Source organism: Phodopus roborovskii, unplaced genomic scaffold (assembly GCF_943737965.1).
Source record: "Phodopus roborovskii unplaced genomic scaffold, PHOROB, whole genome shotgun sequence".
NCBI lineage: Eukaryota > Metazoa > Chordata > Mammalia > Rodentia > Cricetidae > Phodopus > Phodopus roborovskii.
In genome coordinates this window covers 5,115,705-5,137,504 of record NW_026126482.1, presented here as the reverse complement: position 1 = coordinate 5,137,504, position 21,800 = coordinate 5,115,705, and the positions used below count along the sequence as shown (strand labels likewise).

The 21,800-nt window shown below is 48.6% G+C and overlaps 1 protein-coding gene across 1 annotated transcript in view; it reads right to left on the bottom strand.

Moving 5' to 3' along the window:
* Klhl3 (kelch like family member 3) overlaps positions 1-21,111 on the bottom strand; it is a 104,654-nt gene extending 83,543 nt beyond the window's left edge. Inside the window, exons 1-2 of the mRNA XM_051194542.1 lie at positions 20,768-21,111; positions 2,032-2,151 (exon numbers count right to left, since the gene is read on the bottom strand). Coding sequence (XP_051050499.1) covers positions 2,032-2,151; positions 20,768-20,823 — 176 coding nt within the window. The 5' untranslated portion in view covers positions 20,824-21,111. The remainder of the gene's footprint in view (positions 1-2,031; positions 2,152-20,767) is intronic.
* Between the last annotated feature and the right edge of the window lie 689 nt (positions 21,112-21,800).

Here is a 21,800-nt window from a genome sequence, read left to right as displayed (position 1 = left end):
GTGTGTGGTATATGTGTGGTGTTGTGGTGTGTGTGTGTATGTGTGTATGGCATGTGTGTGTATGTGTGTATGGCATGTGTGTGTGTGTATATGTGGTGTGTATGTGTGTGTGTGATGTGGGGGGTGTATGTGTGACGTGTGTGTGGTGTATTGTGGTGTTGTGTGTATGTGTGGTGTTGTGGTGTGTGTGTGTGTATGTATGTGTGTATGGCATGTGTGTGTATGTATGTGTGTGAGGCATGTGTGTGTATGTGTATGGCATGTGTGTGTATGGCATGTGTGTGTATGGCATGTGTGTGTGTATGGCATGTGTGTATGTGTATGGCGTGTGTGTATATGGCATGTGTGTGTATGTGTGTATGTGTGTGTATGGCATGTATGCGTATGGCATGTGTGTGTGTGTACTAAATACTAAACCATGCAGGAAGGAGAAATTAGAAAATAGATGAGAACTTCAGGACTGGAGACGTGATTCACTGGTAAAGGACTTTGCCGTGTAACCCTGACACCCTGAGTTCAATCCCCAGAACCTACAGAAAGGGGGAAGGAGAGAACTGAGAACTGTCCTCTGATTCCCAAATGTGCATTGTGACACAGACACCCATACAGGTGCACAATACACACATGCACACACGTGTACATACAGATGCACATTGTAACACAAACATGTCTGATGAGAATATGTTTCTCTTATTGGTTAATGAATAAAGCACTGTTGGCCAATAGGAAAGCAAGATAGGCGGGACTAGGAGACTAGGAGGAGAGAGGAAGGAGTAAGGAGGAGTCAACATGGAGAAATTGGAGAGAGCAGAACGCTGGCCCCTCTCTCCGGTAAGGCGAGACCACATGGAAACACTTAGATTAAAAGAAATGGGTTAATGTTTAAGACAGAGCAGGCCAACAGCTTTATATCTAATACAGCGTCTCTGTGTGTTATTTGGGGCTGGCATGGCTGTGGGACCAGACGGACAGGCAGGGAAAAGCCTACTCGTAACACATGTCTCTGCAAACATATCGATACACACACACACACACGCGCACACACACACGCACACGCACGCACATGCACGCACACAGGCATGCACACGCACACAGACACACGCACACACAGACACGCACACGCACGCATGCACGCGCATGCACACGCACGCACGCACAGACAATGATAAAGTTCAAAAGGGTTTCTACAAGAATGGACTAGAACGCCTGTTTGAATATGGTCAGTCCCTGCTCAGCAAACATCTCTCTCAGCCTATGCCATTTCCTCTGCCTGGACATCTCCTCCCTAACCCCCTCCCTTTGTGTCCTTAACTCTTACTTGGCCTTCAAAATTCAGCTCAAATGTCACCTGCAACTCCAAAGTCCATTTCCATCCTTGCTCCTACTTAGCCCTTTAAAAGACAAAACGTGCCAGGCCTGGTATCTCACTCCCTAGCACGCTCGCTCTAAGAGGGTCACAACCATTGACACTCCTGACCTCACGGCCACCGCCCACCAGGGCCCAGTGCACAGTGGCTTTCTCCAGGAAAACACATTCAGTGCCCAGAACCCATCCCACAACACAACACGCTTGCCAAACACACACACCGGCCTTGCAAACGGCCCCGTGCCCTCACCACTCAGCTCGGGGTGCGATGTGCTCACATTTCATATCTTTCCCTACAGAGTACACGTACATTTCAGGACAGGCATCTTCCGCCATTTGTGTGGCTGCCTTCCCAAGCCAGACTTGGTCAAGGACGATGGAGGGAAGCTAAACAGTGTGCCACCTACCATCTCTTGCCTGCAACTGTGTATCAGTGTTCAATCATTCCAACATCGCTCTCAGGTTTAGCCACAGACCTGCTCTAACCACTGATGAGTACCTCCTGTGATTAATCACTGAAATGTAGATATTAAATAATCATAAAGGGAGAGATTTCAGTGTCAGAGTCTAAAAAGGGGCAGACTGAGTGTGAGCCAGGAAGCCCCAACTTCTCGGCCCCTGACGAAGCTCACCCTTCAGGGTCCACCTGGGGAGGGGGGAAGTACCTTCGCAGCTCGTTCATGACCTTGAAGGCCTTCCCCATGTGGGCAGGGTTCACAGTGACTGTCCTCTGGCTCTGCTCCTCATCCTGGGCCTGCACAGTGGGCTGAGGGCTCAGCTTGACGCTATGAGCAGAAGAGAGGAGAAAAGAGAGACCCCGCATTAGCAAGCCCAGCCGCACATCGTCCACGAGTCGATGGACTTAAGCCGCCCACAACTGTGCCTCTGGTGGCCTGTTGTCTTCACCCAAGACAGCAATGCAGAAAATTCCAGTGCTCGGTACTTTTCTCTGGGGGAAGCCAGGCTCCAGCTCAGGTTCTCCCATCAGGCACTGCATCTCTGTGAACCTTTACCCTCACTCTTCCCTCCCCTCCTCCCTCCCCAGAAAGGGAGAGGTGTGAGCGCTCCGACACTTGCCATATGGGGATGTTGGTGCACTCAGCAGTGAATGGGAGCTAATGTATGGCAGGTGTTGTATTTTAGTTCATTTGAAACATGATGGCAAACAAAGGCCAGTCCCTCCCATCACGAAACCCAGAGTTTGGTGAAGGAGAAAACCATGTAACAGTCAAACATATTTTTTTTAAAGATTTATCTACTCCTGTATTTAATGTGTGCTGTCTTCATGCACACAAGAAGAAGGAATCTGATCCCATTAGAGATGGTTGTGAGCCACCATGTGGTTGCTGGGACTCAGGTCCTCTGCAAGGGCAGCCACTTAACTGCTGAGCCTTCTCTCCAGCCTCCAAACATAGTATTTGAAGCATTGCAAGCCCTTGGGAGCTACAGGAGTGCAAGGGACCAATCGAGTGATGCCAGAGTAGAGAAAACTGACAGAGGAACTTAAAGTAGCCAGTAACTTAAAAAACGCAGAGACCCAGACAACGGGAAGAGCAGGCACAATGAGCGAAGAGAACCCACCAAGTGTGTTCAGGGAAACGGGGCCACGGGACGGGGGGGGGGGGGGGTGAACCGTCCTCCTGGACCAGCAGACGGGCAGGAATGGGTTTTAAACAGAAAGCGAATGAACACATCTATAATCTAGAAAATCCACAATGACTAGAGTTTAGTGAAAGCTTTTGGAAAACCAAAAGGGGGCTGGAGAGATGGCTCAGCAGTCAAGAGCACTGGCTGTTCTTACAGAGGACCCAAGTTCGATTCCCAGCACCCACATGGTGGCTCTGAACTGTAACTACAGTTCTAGAGGATCCGAGCCCTCTTCTGGCCTCCACGGGCAATGCAAACACACGGTACACAGACATACATGAAGGCAAAATGCCCATCTACATAAAATTAAGTAAAAGTATGAATTTTAAAAACAAAAATAGGAGTCTGTAGTGTTGTGGGAAACATATAATCGCCTGTGTGAACAGGTACAAGCAATACCCATTCTCCATGCTGCTTGCACTAGGATTGAGGTATACAACTCTTGAATGTGTTACAATGTCATGGGAGGAGGAATCAAAAGAATACCAAGGAAGGGAATGCTCCTCAGACAGGAGCTCCAAAGTCAAATCCAAAACCTTGGAGGAAACCGCTCAGGCCAGATGCCACTCTGTTTCCCTAAACAGAAATGTTGTCATTTGTGCAGAGTTGGGGGCCTCAGTTAATCCCAGCTCTCAGACCCTGAGGGTCTGACTTCCCCTATCAAGCGTCGCTCCACCCGTCACCTTGCGGGCTGCTGGAGACAAACGTGCTTTTAAAGAGGATGGGCCAAGGCCCTGGGACTCTTCAGAGAGTTCACAGTGGTCTTCGTCTCTGTTTGAAATGCCAGACCCAGGGTTTGTCTGACCATAACAGACCCCTGCTTTGGCTCCTACCTTCTCCACCTTCCTTCACTTGAGCTTGCCAGTGAGCTCTGGGGCTGTTTGGAGTCCTTGCACAAGGAAACCAACAGAACAGAGCAAGATAAACATTAAGATGCACAAAGATGATTAGAATTATGTATCCAGGCAGGTTAAAAAATAAAATCCCAAAGGGCTGGAGGGATGGCTCTGTGGTGAAGGCTGCTCTTCCGGAGGACCCAGGTTTGAGTTCCTGCACCCATGAGGAAGCCATGTGTGACTTCAGTCCCAGGAGACCTGACATCCTTTACCAGCATCAGGTACAAATGTGGTACAGACACACACACACATATATGTGTATGTAAGTATACATATATGTATATATAATGTGTGTTTATTTACATGTATATATAATGTATATATATATATGTATAATTATATATATATATATATATATATATATATATATATATATATATAAAGCCAGAAAATGTGACCAGACAGAGGAAGCACCCAGAAAAGATGAACCGTTTGCAGCCCAGAAGGGTGTGTCCTCCTTTCTGGTAAAAGTGGAATCTTTTACTTTTGATGTGCAAGCTCACCGTTTATTAGGCACTGAATTGTACATCACAGTGTCAAAAGGAAATTCAAATTTCTCAATGGGCTCTATTTATTGATCCTTATTTTTCCCAGCCCCTTCCATTCCACCTTAGTTCACAAGGCTTCGCATGCCTCGTGATCTGTTTCTGTCTCTCTAGCCAAACATAGGTCAGTTTATACAAACACATTGTTTCTGTAGCTTCATAATGTCTAATTCCTGATAAGTTGAGTCCTCAAGCCTTTGACTGTTCCTGAGAAATCACCTGTATATTCTATCTTGTCCCTTTATTCTTTCCACAAATCAGCTTGTCAAGTTCCAGTTCCATGGAAACCCTGATAGGGCTTTGGTAGAGATGGCATTGAATTTTTAGATCAACTGAGATCGAACCAACACTTCTTTTTGTTATTTCCCCTTGTTCATGAACATGGGATATCTTCTGTTTACTCATGTTTACTCAATTTAGAGTGTGTGTGTGTGTGTGTGTGTGTGCGCGCCTGAGTGTACCTATGTGCACCACAAGCATTTGGAAGCCTGCAAAAGCCATAGGAGGATTTCAGATCCCCAGAACTCGTCTTACAGTTGGTGTGAGCTGCTGTGTGGCTGCTGGAAACTGAACTCAGGCCCTGCCAGAGCAGTAAACATTGCTAACCACTGAGCCATCTTTCCAGCCCCTAGCTCCCTTTCCTGGTTGGTGGCCCAAAAGAAAAAGCTTGGTACATCCTTTTTAAGGTATATTTGCTGGTTGTTGCAATTTACAAAATATAATTACATTTACAAATTGATCCTCCATATCAGATGATCTCATTATAAAATTATTTGCCATTAATTCAATTAAATGTTCTGTGTAGATAAGTTTTATAGTATTAGTGTGTAATGTCAGAGATAATATTCCCATTCTCTGTGTGTGTGCGAGTGTGTGTGTGTTTGTCTGTGTGTGTGTGTCTCTGTGTGTATATGTGTGGTGTGTGTGTGTGTGTGTCTGTGTGTGTGTGTGTGTGTGTGTGTGTGATCCTCCTGCCTCAACTCCGAGTGGCTGGTAGGACAGGTCTGTGCCACTAACCCTAACTTCTATTTTTTCTTAATTACTTTAGGCTTATGGGTATTTTGTCTGCATGTATGTCTGTGTATCACGAGTGTGTGCCTGGTACCCATGGAGGCCAGAAAATATCATCTCCTCTCCCAGACCTGGAGTTAGAAATGTTTATGAACCATCACACAGGTACTCTGGAAGAGCAGCCAGTGCTTTTAATTGCTCAGCCATCTCTCCAGCCTCTTGAGTTTTGTATTTTTTTAACCAGTATGAATACATAATTCTAATCATCTTTGTGCATCTCTTTACTGAAAGAAACTTTGCACGGGCTAAGACATTAATTTAATGCCAAGGAGAAAGAGCAGATATGAATATTCCTGTCGTAATCCTGACTTCAAAGACATTCTAACGTTTCCTATTGTATATGCTTATTATAGGATTTTGCAAAATGCATTTTATAAAGTTAAAGAAACTCCCAAGTTGGGTGCCAAAGCACATGTTCTTAATCCTATCACATGCTGAAGCAAGAAGATTGTGAGTTCAAGGTCAGCCTGGGCTACACAGTCAAAATTAGAAGGAAAGAGGAGAGGACAGTGATGGGATGAGAAGAGTGGGTGGGAGGGGAGGGAGGGGGAGGGGAGGGGGAGGGGAGGGGGGAGGGGAGGGGAAGGGGAGGGGAGGGAGGGGGAGGGGAGGGGAGGGAGGGGGAGGGGAGGGAGGGGGAGGGGAGGGGGAGGGGAGAGAGGACGGGGGGGGGGCGGGGGAGGGAAAGGGGAAGAAGAGGAAGGAAAGAGGGCGAGGAGAAGAAAGGATTTGCTTTTATTTTTAGCCTTTTAAATCATATTTATACTGCAGTTTATCAAACGCTCTTACAAACATAATAAAACGATGATATGTAGATTTTTCCCTTTACTCTTTCAATGCAGAAAGCCAGGATAAGAAGAACTAATACAGAGCAAATCAAGAAAGTACTGAAGGTCCTAGACAGGGCACTCATAAACTAGAACTCAGGACAGCTGTTAGCTGCATTTGGTAAATACAGACCAAGGGAGTGTTGCAGGGACTGACCTACTCTGCAGTGCTACATTGTCTACCCTGGCCTTTTGCTTTGCAGCCTTCCAGAATGGTCCAGTAGTAACATGTGCCTGTTAATGCAACACTGTTTACAAGGGGGCCTCCAACACGGACTGCCTATAAAGTCCACAGTGTAACTCACACTGGGGCCTCCCTGAAAGGACAGTGACTTGCCGTGTGCCCTGCCCACCCTGACACAAGTCAGTCCTGACACCAGCAAGAACTCCAGGCTGCTGTCTCCTCCTGCCCTACAACAGCTCTGTGAAGACACAACCAACCCTCTGGTTCTCAAAGATGCAAGCTCCTTGGTGACTTCACCATTGCTCATCTCAGAGACATTTACAGTCTCGTGTGGGACCCACAGCAAGGAGCAAGACAGGTTCTGAGCCCCAGACTTCCCATGCTGCAGCTAATACTCTCAGCACACGGTGCATGTACATAAGTGGGCACACTCATACATGCGTGCACACACACTCACACTCTCACACACTCACACTCACACACACTCACACTCACACTCACACTATCACACACACTCACACTCACACACACTCACACATTCACACTCACACACTCACACTCTCACACACTCACACTCTCACACTCACACACTCACACACAAACACTCACATTCACACTCTCACACACTCACACTCACACACTCACACTCTCACACATTCACACTCACACACTCACACTCTCTCACACTCACACACAATCACTCACATTCACACTCTCACACACACTCTCACACTCATACACGCTCACTCGTACTCACACACTCACACTCATATACACTCACACTCTCACTCACACTCACACACTCATACACGCTCACTCACTCACCCTCACACACTCACCCTCGCACACTCACACTTGCACACTCACACTTGCACACTCACACTCATACACACACTCACACTCTCACACACTCACACTTGCACACTCACACTCTCACACACTCATATACACACTCTCACACTCACACTTGCACACTCACACTCTCACACTTGCACGCTCACACTCTCACACACTCACACTCTCATATACACACACACTCACACTCTCACACACTCACACTTGCACACTCACACTCTCACACACTTGTATACACACTCTCACACTCACACTTGCACACTCACACTCTCACACTTGCACACTCACACTCTCACACACTCACACTCTCACACACTCATATACACACTCACACTCTCACACACTCATATACACACACTCACACTCTCACACACTCACACACTCTCACACACTCTCACACACTCTCACACACTCACACACGCTCACTCACACTCTCACACACTCACACACGCTCACTCACACTCTCACACACTCACACATAAGTATCTCAGCCTAGGATACGTGCCCAGGGACAGAGTCAGTCCCCTGTCGTTTCTCCCCTAGATCTTTCATCTACGGTTCATCTCCCAACAGCATCACAGGGTTCTGCTTCTTGATCCCCAAATAAGGCTGGCGGACCCTCTCTTCTCACCTAGGAAACACAGGCCACGCTGAGACATGCTGCCACTCCCTCACCCAAGGCCTATGGTCATACTTCCCAACCCACTCAGCCTTCCGGGCTTCATGAACGGGCAAGGGGCACCCAGCCTATCAAATTTCCTCCGTAATCAGTTTGCCTACGCCTGAAACTCTGCCTGCTGATTGGCGGAACCTTCACCCACACCCCAGTGTTCAGGGTTTCATGACACTGAATCAGATCACACTTAAGCGTGAATCGGGTAACCAGCCATGAATGTACTCAGAAGAAACAGTCGCCTATGTCACACACCAGATTAATCCACTTGAGCAAATGTCTAAGGAACTGACTCAGCAATTTCACACACCATCCCCTTTGCTAGTCAACGTGCTTGTGTGAACCAACACTGATGCCATGCAGTGAATGACTGATTCCTTCAGCCCAAGTGGTAAAAACACTAAGAACAGGAGCTGGACAGATGCTTGGGGTGAAGAACACTGGAACTGTGTTCCCAGCGCCCACATCAGACAACTCACAACCTCCTGCCTCTCCAGCTCCAGGGAATCCGATGCCCCTCTTCTGGTCTCCATAAACAGCAGAAAGCATATGCAGGCGCGCATGCACACACATGCACACATACACACACATGCACACGCACACACACACAATGCACACACACATATGCACACGCGCATGCACACACACACACACAGAGGCATACATGCACATAAATAAAATCTGTATGTGTTTCTCCCAGGTGATCTGCTGACTTCCTTCAAAAAGTCAGACTGGCAGACAAGCCTCAGAAAGGGCCAGACATGGCTGTCCCTTACTTCTTGAGCTGTTCGTTTGCTCTTTGTGTTACACTGCCGTCTCACCTGGCACCCCACCCCCTTTGCAGTGTAGTGTCCCTGCGTGCCACAGGACACTGCTCACGCTCTCTTCCGAAGGTGACTGGGTCCTGTCACACCCTCACCAACCACTCTTTACAATGGCCAACTGGTCTCTGTCTACTAGTCATGGAAGACTGTTTCCAAAACTGCTCTAAGGAAACATCTCAACAGTCCTCAGCCTAGAGTAACCTTTCTTACCTAGTACTCAGGCACCCGAAAACACACCAACCTGAACCGAGCCTAGGCTGCCAGCCTGACCTGACTTACTCCAACATTTACTGTTGTGTACTAAGTGGATGCCGGCCCTCTGTGGATGGAAGGCGTCTCCCCTTCCCAGTACTACAACCCGAATGTCTGTCCTGTCCCGAATGTCTGTCCTGTGGGGACCACTTCAGCTTTGCCTCCCCTAGGCAGCCTTGGAATACTTCAGCCCCAACCATTCTATGCCCTGAATTCCTACTGGATTCCTAACCTGTGATCCAGCCTGGCCGTGTCTAACTACTTTTTGTTTACTTCTCTGGCCATCTTCCCCTCACACCAGATTCAACATATTGGCAGGTAAGGACCATGTGTCCATGGCTATCTGTTGTAACAGGGCCTCCAGCTTTAGTGGCCCACACCTTAGCACAGCTGACCCCACGATGTGGTGCCATTCGGTCCACAAAACTCAGCACGTAGACAGCGCCGCCTGCACAGACGAAAACAAAGGCCCAGCCCATCCAAGTTGTCGTTGTGGGAAAGTCTCTAAATGTACTACCCTTGCTTTTCTGCACTTAGTTCCACGTCTGGCTAACCGCTCTTTTTAACTGAAGTATGAAAACCCAGGACATGACTTTTGCACTTAAAAGCTCACCCAGCATTACACTAGGAGCCCAAACACACCATGTCATCACCAGGCAGGTAATACACTTTCTATCGGCTTAAACCCGTGTCTGAGCCATCTTCTCTGGTGGCTTCCCTACAGTGCTGTGTGGCTGTCCACTCAGGCCTCCCCCCCAGCACGGGGTCATGATGCAGCAGGCCCTCGTGGCATGTCACAGCAGGCCCTCATGGCATGGCATGGGTGGGTCCTGAGCTGAACCCTTCATCTGTCTTTACAGCTGTTCAGTGGTGAAGTACAGTGGGTTACACAGTCTGACTCAACACTGTAGATACCGACAGCAGAGTAGACCTCGGGGCTGAAATTAATACAAAGAAACTATTATAAAAGCATACATAAAACACAGACACTCTAGCTGGGTGGTGGCTGGGCGGTGGTGGCACACATCTTTAATCCCAGCACTCAGGAGGTAGAAGCAGGTGGATCTCTGTGAGTTCGAGGCCAGCCTGGTCTGCAGAGCTAATACAGGACAACTAAGGCTGATACACAGAGAAACCCTGTCTCGAAAAAACAAATTAAATGTGTGTGCGTGTGTGTGTATATGTGTGCATGTGTGTGTGTGCGTGTGCATGCATGTGCGTGCACGCGTGTGTGTTCTGACTAGGCCTCTCTATAGTCACCACTTTCCCTGCCCATTACATCTCAAATCCCGCAGCCGGTTTCCTGCCTTCTCCTGTACTGAGATTTTACATAAGTGAATCCACAGAGACCCCAAACTGCCCTCTCTCAAGCTGGTTTTTCTTTCTGTATTCTCTGCCTCACAAGACATAACCAACAGGAATACTGCAAGCCCCTTGAGGATCTCCAGCTACCAGGTTCCACCCACAGAATACTCTAACCGCCTTGACTGCTTGACACAGACCCAGCCCTACAGAGAACAAAGTCCAAGCCCAGGCTTGAAATCCCACCAATCCCTGAGCTCATATCAAGCTCTAGGCTTGAAATCCCACCGATCCCCACCCTGGAAAGCTCCACCCCCATCCCCAAGAAACCCTGTATACACCCTGTCTGCTGCTCAGTCCTCTGCCATTTCTCACCCGAGCAAAGGCGGCCACCCACCCAAGGTTCTTCCTCCCAATAAATGTCTTGTGTGAGGTTGGTTGTGTGGTGTGACTTTGTGGTATTCTTTGGCTCCTATTTCCAAGGATACCTTTCCATCTGAGCTATAATAAACTGGGGAAACCTTACACACACACACACACACACACACACACACACACACACCTGAGCAGAGCTGTAACACTTACAAAAACCTCTATCCAAGACAAGATGTGGGGCATTGTACTTGATAGCTAATTACATGCACACACCTGTCACATACATCCACAAGCCTAATTCCGTGTCCTCTGACATCTCTGCCTGGGTTAGCACCATTACCCTGCCACACAGTGTCAGCTTGTCAAGGCATTGCTACATGAAGCATCTTCTGATTCCTCACGGGACTCAGAATGAATTCTCTGCAACACAAATAATAAAAGACCCAGAGACTGATACCGGGGTTCAAACTTCAAGCTGAACATCAGAAAAGCAAGGCAGCCGGCCACTAGCTTCTCGCCTCTACCTCAGGCTGCAAGGGCTGATCCTGTCTCCACGAGCTCTCACCAAGCCTCAGACTATAACTCTCCTCAGCATGGCTGGAGAATGAATGCCTCCTACTCAATACCGAAGACCCTGCTTCTGTATTTTATACTCTAGTGCTGGGATTAAAGGTGTGTGATCTGTTACCTTGGTGGCCTTGAATTCAGAGAAATCCATCTACCTCTTAATCCTGAGTCCTAGGATTAAATGTGTGTGCCACCACCTCCTAGCTTCTGGCTGCTGGGATTAAAGGTGTGTGCCTGGCTTCTATGGCTTGTGGCTGACTTTGCTTTCTGAATCCTCAGTCAAGCTTTAATAAATCATAAATATATCACTACAAATCTCAAAGAACGACCACTGTTGCCCTGGGGAATCTTTATTACCATATAACTAACATATTTGCAACAGCCTAAATACCAGTGCTCCTTGGTTTGGTGAAGCATGTCTGCCTAAAGCACACCTCCCATCACCACCTTGCTTTTCCTAGGTGTCGCTCAGCCCCAGATCCTCACGTGTCTACCTAGAGGCCTTCCCTATCCACCTCCATTAGCCACTTGGCCAGGGCTCCTGTATGCTTCCATCATACTCCAAACTTTTCTATGTTGTCTCCTGAAGAGTTCGTGTCCATCTTCCCCACACATTGTGTGCTGCTCAATGGCTACAGCTGGATGAGGGGAAGGCACCCTGACTAACTATGGTTATTTATTATTTCCCATGTTATAGACTATCCCTCTGTGAGAGATTTCAAAATGCCACCTTGTCTCTTGGGGTTTGGAAACAGACATGCGCTGCTACTGTACAGGGGTACAGCCATTTCCTGTGAGATACAACAGACCTAAATTCAGAGGCTTAGATGAGAGTAATATTTAAGAGCTGTGAGCTCTATACATTTCAATATAATTTATTTATGTTTCTGATCTTCCCTAATAGCCAAATTGGTAACTGAGTCACAAAATTCCTAAAACTTTTAATAAGTGCCTTTGGCAAGTTTGACTCCATGACAACCAAGATGGTGCCCCTCAATTCCGTCTTCTTGGCATGCAACCCACCACAGACAGCTACTCAACCACGGCAAGCCTTGGACCAGGAGGGGCTCAACAGTGAGCCTTGGACAGACACTCAGCAAGCCTTGGGCGGGTGACGGCTACGTGGGCTGAAGCTACCAAGGCCTGTGTACCTCCTTACTCCCCAGCTCTAAGACTGAGCCTGGCTTTCTCTCCTTCCGTTCTCTGCTCTCCTATCACGATGGGGAGGAGGCGCAGCCCAGATCCCGGCGTGTAATGCAAAACCAGGAGGGTTGGGGGAGAGAAAAAGCCAGCAAGAAAGGAGAGGAAAGCAGAAGATCCGGTGCTTACCTCATGAGTCCTTGGGTTCTCATGTGGGAAAATTCCAAAGGAAATGCAGGGGGCCAGGCCAGTGAAAGGGGAGTAAGTATCAGGAGAGTATCCAAGCAAGCTGCCAGCGGGGGGGGGGGTGTTAGGGCCCTAGAGAGCGAGGGCCTCCAGACCACCACGGGCAGTGGGGAGGGTCTCCCAGGGGATAAGGGGTCCAGGGCAAGGCAGCCAAAGCTTAGATTAATGATTCCCCCACAAGTCTTCACGCGACAGGGCTCAGAAGCGGTCAGTTCACACCAGGCATCATACATGCGCCCAAGAATGTTATAGTCAAACCAGCAATGAGACAATAAAGACAGGCAGAGTCACCTAAGGGAGGCCACACTAAGGGAGGCCACACTAAGGACATTAGCCATAGGTCCATCTCATACCACACTACGTAGAGAAGGATTTAATCACCCCACGATGTCCCCTGGCTAAGTCTCAGGTGAGAGTACAGAGCCTGAAATCTGTAACTCGCTACACAGCCTTTAGACCAAATTGACGTCCTGTGCCTCCTGCAGGGCCCCCTCCAGACAGAACAGAACAGAAGCAGTAGCCACTGCCGGTAATACCTTGCTAGTTTCCCTACAGACCCATGGTGGACAAGCTGCCCATTGCACATAGGCTGTCATGGGGTCACCAGCAAGAGTCACCAGGACACTAATGAGGTCAAAGTTTTCAGGCTGGAGAAACAGCTCAGCGGTTAAGAGTACTGGCTGCTCTTCCAGAGGGCCCAGGTTTGATTCCCAGACACATGTCAGCACAAAACTAGGAGCTCTAACACCAGACATACACACTGTGCACAGACATACATGCAGGTCAAACATTCATAGACATAAATAAAATAATATAAAAAGATGATTTCTGAACCCATGAGACCTTAGATAAACTACACATCTAAGAAGTATCCCAATCCTAACATTCAAGACAAAAGTTACCACATTTTGTTGTAGAATATTTTGATCACACTCTGAATCAGAGGCTAGAGCTAGCTACTCGCTGAACAAAAGAGTTTTTGTAGGACGGAGGATACATAGAAATACACGAAGTAGTGCGCGGGGGGGGGGGGGTCTTAGGAAGATTCTCAGCCCCTTTGGACGAGGAAGGAGAGAAAGAAGACGTCACTGAATGCTCAGGTTCGTACCCTGATGTCTGACTCCCGCGTTTTTATTGATAAACACTAATTAGATAAACATTTCAAAATTTAGATGTCTACTTCTTGATTGATGAAGAACCTGGCACTTGAGTATGTCCAGCTACCAGAATCCGGACCCAAATTAACCGTGCCGTCAAATAGCATCATTTACACATAGGCTGCATACTCTTTCAGCAGGGCCACCTTGAGTCCCAGCATCAGAGGGACAGTGATGTTATGAAATAGCCCATAGGCACACAATAGGTATGGGTCAGGAGCCATGAATCCCCAGACAGTTAATCACAGTCAACATTTACTGGAAGCTGACTGCGCTTCCATTATCTACTTTCATCTGCAGAACAATAATAGTATGAAGCCGGAGCCACTATCTCCTGAGGCTCTGAGATAAAATTTGTCTAGACAATCCTACATATTGCTAATTTCCCTGAACTTGGCAGCCCTGCCGCACCAGCCAGCCATGGTTCATGAAAGCTATTGCGGTCACTTGTCCTGCACCCTCCTCCCTGACCAACTTCAAGAACAGGGGTTTACAAATCACATCCCTGAAGGCCTACCTCATGACTTTCTTTAAAATTAGGGTAGGAAAAACCAGTTATATAAAGGTATGAAACACTTGAGTTCGTACAAATAGAATTAGCGGAGGAAAGAGACATGCCCCCTCCCGCCCCCTGTGACGGACATGGCTGGGTTTGTGAAAGCCACACTTGTATTGGGCTTGAATGGGAAGGCTGAACTCACCATGTATGCCACCACGACAGAGGCCATGGTGCAAATTCACCAGTGAAAGGGGAAATGGGGGGCTGAAGAGATGGCTCAGTGATTAAGAGCACTGGTTGCTCTTACAGAGGACCCAGGTTCGATTCCCAGCACCCACATGATGACTCACCTCTATAATGCCATTTCCAGGGGGATGTGATGGTCTCCTCTGACCTCCCAAGGGCAACAGGGACGTAATGGGTACGCAGACATACATGCAGGCAAACATTCATACACCCACACAATAAAAATAAGCAAGTGCATTTTTCCAAAGGGAAAGGAGCCTAAGATCTTCACGAATCATAGGCGTCATCCCACCCTGAGGTCCACTGGATCCACGTAACAAGAAAAAAGTCTCAGGACAAACATGTCCAAACTGTTTTTTATATAGTTTCCTGCTGGTCTGTTCAATCTAACCTACTTTTAGGGTTCATCTAGAAATTTTAAAAAATAGGTCATTTCCATAGTGTGGATGTATTAAATAAAGCAGATGATTTGGAGCACACACAGAAAAATGTTCTTGCCTGGCTTGGCCTTAACAATCTAAAACTTATCAAAGAAACCCTAAAAAACACAAATCTTGGTGTGGAAAAAAATGAAAAGGCCCCTTTGCTGACTTTGTTCCCTTTACACACACACACACACAGACACACAGACACACACACATACACAGACACACAGACACACACAGACACACACACACACTCACAGACACACGCACACACAGACACACGCACACACACATACACACAGACACACGCACACACATACACACAGACACACAGACACACGCACACACAGACACACGCACACACACACACATACACACATACACAGACACACAGACACAGACACATGCACATACACACATACACAGACACACAGACACACACACAGACACACGCACACACACACATACACAGACACACAGACACACACACAGACACAGACACAGACACACAGACACACAGACACACGCACGCACGCACATATACAGACACACACACACACACACACAGAGATACAGACACACACACATACACAGACACACACAGACACACGCATACATACACAGACACATGCACACACACACACATATACACAGACACACATACACACGCACACACGCATGCACACACACATACACACACATACACACAGACACACACACATACACACGCACACATACACATACACAGACACACAGACACACACACATACACATGCACGCATGCACACACGCACGCATGCACTCTCAGGATCCAAATGGAAAATCTGACCTGTTGTCGCCGCAGTGATTATGTGCAGTGTTGCTGGTGTGAGAGCAGACATTTCTGCACCAGTGTGAACATGTGACTTTCAGGGCCAGGGAGAGGTCTCACCAGCATTTACCTACAGAAGCAAACTCAGGATGGAGGAAGGAAGGCCGGCTTTCCAGGCTGTCTCCACCGAGTTCCTCTGCTGCTATCAAGGGCAAACACACAACAAGCTCCTTCATCCCAGGAGCTTCTCCAGGCACAGCAGCAGGCTCCCATCGAAAGAGCCAGCAGAGAAGGCCATTCCCCTGAGGACACCTTATAGGTGGTCACAGCAGAGTTGGGCCTGAAAGCCTTCTAGGCAGGAGCAACCCAGCTTCCATGACAGAAACCATACAACTTGAAGATAAATGAGCAGCCAGCTTCTCCTTTAGATGATGTCTCTACTAAAACATGCCTTTCTCTGAAACTACAGCAGACCTGCCAGTCTGGACCTTCAGGGTGTGTATGTATGTGTATCTGTCTGTCTGTCTGCCTGTCTGTGTATGTCTGTCTATTTGTGTCCATGTGTCTGTGTATGTATGTGTCTGTGTGTGTGTCTGCATCTGTCTGTGTCTATGTATGCATAACACACACAACAAAATTCTTGTTTTATCCTGTAGCCCACTGAGTTGCCATATGACTATCACCCCTATCCATCTCTACAACTGCCCTTCCAGATTTGAAACCCCACGCCTGTGAAGCACTCCCTACTCCCCTTTCTCTACCCCCTGGCAACCCACTTCACTTTCTGTTGCTATGAACTGAGTTTATTTTGAAAGCGGAAAACTTATTTTAATCCATCCACAAGGTTGATTTTCAAATCTAAAGTAAAACCCCAACAGCAAGGGCAACTGCCATTTTAGTGTCTGAGGGAAGAAGGGGGACGGGGAGGAGGGGAGAGCAGGACCCCGAATCACCCTCGCCACTCATCAAGCCTCGGTGATGCCCAGCACAGGAAGGTTTAGCATGGGAAGACCTAGCAGAGAGCTGGGGAACTCTGGGATGTGGCGGAGGAAGTTCGACTCCACCGGCTCTTCTTGAGGTCTTAGCCTGAGCAATGAGTACCCAGCTCACACCCACCGGGGCATCTGTGTGCTGCATGGCATCTGTAAGGGGGGCAAAAATAGATCTTAAAAAATAAAATAAACACAAACGATGTGAAGCCCTCACTCTGTAAAGGTCACTTAAGTAAGGTGACGCCTGCTAAGCTTGCCCGCTGTCCCTTGTATGAACAGTCCCGCATAACCTGCTTTGGATAACTGATGCAGGAAAACCCTAAAGACTTCGTTAGATCCTGGGGCCCAGCACAGCATTAGAGGGGTCCAGGATAACAGTAGATGCTCTACCGTAAGCACTTACTCCTTGCCAGAAAAAGCAAAAAAACAAAACTCATTTAATCTTCACAACAACCCCACCAAGAATAATGCAAATATTCCCTTTACATATAAAAAAAATAGCTCAGTAAAAATACCATACACACAAGGTCACATGGCTTGTAAAATACTTCCCGAAGCTTGGTTACTCCCAAGCCTGCACCATCAATTAATAATATTCAAGGGAAAGGGTATTTTCGTACCCTCATAGCAAGGAAAGAAAATTATTCATAGAAATCTTTTGGCTGAAATGTTTTAATGCTTAAAAATAGCCCCAGTTACGTCTGAGCAGGTTAAAAGTAGACCAAGCAGGAAGAATAGAAAGCCTCTACTCCCAGGACGTTGGGTCTAGTGACCTGGGCTGATCACTCCGTTTTAACCCTTGGTTTCCAGAAAACTTATGAACCAGAGCTACTTCTTCCCTGTCAAGGCATCACCAGTGGAGCTGAGGTAATCAGCTTGGTGGCCAAGGATGTTGAGGGGTTTCGATCTTTTTCCCCACCCTTTTAGTTACCGGAGTTCCTCCCAAGAGTCACCAGCTAAGGTCAAGATGCAGAGAATAAGGAAAAACGGGATGCATACATCGTAACCCCTCCCCCCAAATGCCCGTGAGTCTCTGTGGAAGAGGGGCCTGGGGCGTGGGTAGGATTCGAGAGCCAGAGACGGTAGAGGAGGAAACTGTGCTTTCCCAGGGTAACAGCTGCACACGTGAGCGCATGGCCGTTAGCACAGCAGGCGCAGGATCTGTGCAAGCTCAAGCCACACAAACCCCAACGTGGGGGAGGGAGGCACAAAATCCCACCCACAGCAGAGGAGACCCCAGCATCTGACAGCCCCTGGGAGGGGAGAGTCTGACTTCTTTAGTGTTGTGATACGTGGTACCCTGACCACACTGCAGGGCAGTCCCACATAGAGTGGTAACTGGATAACTCAAACTAGACTCAAATGGGCGGGGCAGGGAGTAAAAGAGAGAAGACACCCAACCATGAAGATGGATGGGTTAAGAAGGCGGGAATGGATCAGGGAGCAGGGTGTGGGGAAAGGGAGATGAATGTGATCAAAATGCATTGTAAGAAGTTCTCGAAGAAGTAATAAAACGTGTTTGTATTATCAGTTAACTGGCAAATTACTACCCAGCGCCTGTGACGGCAGAGCCATACCATAGCCAGTGAGAAATACCGAGGAAGGCTCACAAGACGCCATCCGTATGTATGCCCCCAAGTTTGAGGACTTGTAAATTACATGAAACAGAAGCACAAAAAGACACAAGCAAGAAGTCTAGCCAGGCAAGGTGGCGCACGCCTTTAAGCCCTGAGCTCTGGAGGCAGCAGTAAGTGGATCTCTATGAGTTCAAGGCCAACCTGGTCTACATATGAATTCTAAGACAGCCAGGAATTCATAGAGACACCTGTCTCAACCTCTCCTCACCACAACCCAGCAAAAAAAAAAAAAAAAGTTTGTATGTACGAACATCAATGAAGACTAAAACAACTGAGTTTTTCCAACAAGATGGGAAGAGAAGTATTAACAGAAAGAGCTCTGAGAATGAGGATTTGTGGCAGAGGAAAGGAGTGTGCATGACTGGGAAAGACACCAAAAGAAACTCTTGGCGGCAGGTGGGTGCACGCGCTTTGGAAAGAGGCAGGAGACAAACCCAAGAGCTCATTTGTTTGGCAGCTAGGCTGCCCCTAGGATAGGAACAAAAAGTAATGACCCGGGCAGCCTGGTGAAAGTTGGGAAGTTTCCACAAGGATTTCTTGTCTATGCGCAGCCTCTAATAGACGAAAGCACGCGGGTGCTGAGCCATAGACATCATCTCCCCTCGCCGACCAGCAGTACAAGTTCTCCGACAGAAGGGCTTGTGAGCCCTGAACCCTGGACACAATCGCTGTCCCCTAATGCTCAGGTGGCAGCAATCTCATGCCAACCTCAGCCTGGACATGTGTGGGTCATGTAACAGACATGGTCCAGGACTTCACACCTTCATCACACCACCCCTTCCTCAGCTAGCTACAGTTGACAGAGGGCAAGGGCACCACCCACCTCTGCCCAGAGGTCTGTGTCCCACTGCTGGGGGGGGGGGGCTGTTGTAAAGAAAGCCCAGAAAGAAAACGGCCACGAGGCAGTGTACATGGCCTAAAAAGTCCTAGGCTAGTGATTCTCAACCTGAGGGTCATGATCCTTTGGGGTCAAACGACCCTTTCACAGGGGTTGAATATCAGTCATCTTGAATATCAGATTTTTACATTACAATTTGTAACAGTAGCAAGATTACAGATGTGAAGTAGCAACATAAATAATTTTGGCTGGAGGTCACTGCTGACATGTTAGAGGGTCAACAGCGTTCGAAGGTTGAGAACCACTGGACTAGACTCTTCCCGTGAGAGAGGCTGTCAAAAAGCGCTGGTTTCTGAGACTTTTTCAGACAGGAGAGTGACGGGACCTCAGCTGTTATTTCACCCACGGGAGTCAGGACAAGCTGTGCTCTCTCTCATCAAGGTGCTTTCCAAAGGTTGTCAGCCCTGACTGAGCAAACCGTGCCTGTTCCCAGGGAACCAGTAAATTCCCAACTTGGGGGGAAAGCCGTCTGTCTCTGCCTGTGGTCTTCTGTACTCAAGGAAAATGGCATAGCCTGTTCTCTGCATCAGCCCACGGATGAGGAGGAGGTAGCGGCACTCAGACTTCTGATCTGTAGTCTGCACTGAGCGCCTTCACAACCGGAGGAGCAGCTCCCCAGACAAACTCTATATGCTCCTGCTCGCCAGGAGACAAACCCTGGCCAGCTTGTCACAAGCTCTCAAATGTCTTCTGGAGATTCCTATTGCGTGAAAGTCTGTGGGTTCCTCTAAGACAGACCTTGCAGCATCCCTCAAACTTTTTGATACAGACAAAACCAGTTATGTGCAAATGTGATTTGCCTGGGTTCCTCCTTCACCTGTACAATCACGCAAGCCAGCGTCCGGGAACATACATATACAGACTCGTCTTTTAGGAAAACACTTGGTGTGTTTCCTGAAGACTCAACCACATAGGTATGAAGTGTGTGCACTCTCCAAGGCCAGTCCTGAAATGACATCAAAACCCCCCACCAAAGAAAGACACCCTGGGGAAAGGGACCGCCTCCCCGAAGCAGCCTGAAAGGGCAATCCTGATTCAAGCTGAGCTGAAACTCTTCCCTAGCACCAGCCAGGAAGTTCCTCCTTCTGGTGTGCTTTACTGCCCAGCAAACCCAGACTTGCCTTGGCAAGAGCTGGTTCTCTATAGCTTTTAGCCCTGGAAGAGGTAGGTTCCCAAAGGGACTTTCCTGTCCTCGCCCTGCTGTGGGGTCCCGTGGTGACCAGGATTTGCAACGCTGCCTCGCTGATGCAAACATAGATGCCGGTGGTTGCACCTTAAGCTCGCGTTTGCTTACACATGCATCCTGCACACAACATGCTTACACATACGTACCTTTCGCCCTCCATTATGGGAGGCCCGGCGGGGTTAGTAGCCACCAAACTGTGCATGCACCCGGGAACCGGCGCTGCTCTGTGGGTTCTCCCAGCAGCCCCGTGACGGATTCTGATCAGCAACAGTGATTCAGCATGGCTGTAACTGAGACCTCCTCCCTCACCAGCCTCCTTCCTCTGCCTTACTCGCGGCAGCTTCTACCGCAGAAGCGAAGCGACTGTGGTAGAAAATGTCTTACCCAGAGCTCCCTGCAGCCCTTTCAGCTGCTAAAAGCAGCAACCCACTCGCTCCCCCTCCCCCGCAGGCTGGCTTCTCTGTCTCCTAGGAACAGCCACAGCTTCGGCGGCGGCTACCCAAGGGCTGAGCCACCTTTCCAACTGCTCCCTCATCTGCTCAGGCATCCCCAGCCCTGGCGACTAGCCCACCCCGCGGTCTCCTGCAAAGAACCAGAGGGATCCTCACTACGGGAGAAAAGCCGCCCCTCCTTCTCTCCTCCTCCGAGCCTGAGTCTGTGGGCCTGCCCAGATTGCTGGAATGATGAGGCCCCTCTGTGGCCTTCCGTGGAGTTTACCCACCTGGGGAAATCCACTTTTGAGTAGCATGGGCTCTAACTCCCCTCCCCAAGCCCACAGTAGTTCTGAGAGGTGACTACAAGACAAGTGGGTGGGTGTCACAGAGCTGAAATAAGAAGAATTAGACATGGGAGCTTCGTTGCTATGGGGGGGGCGGGGTGTGGGGGGCAACTGAAACAAACCCCTGACCCTGTATTACAAAAAACGCCAAAGATCATTGCCGTGACCACCGTGAGAGCACCGCCACACTGTCGTCCTGGGTTGCACTGAAAGACCATATGGGCCAGCGTTCTACAGCCTGCCATGCTGAGCCAGCCGAAGCTCCTGTTCGCCCTAGCTGCTGGCCCTGCCTGCAATGGCTCCTCCAACCTCTGTCCTTGAATCTTTATGGAAGGCCAATAGATCACAGGTCTTCTAAACCTCCCCTAGACCACGCCAACGATAGCCAAAAGCCTCCAAAA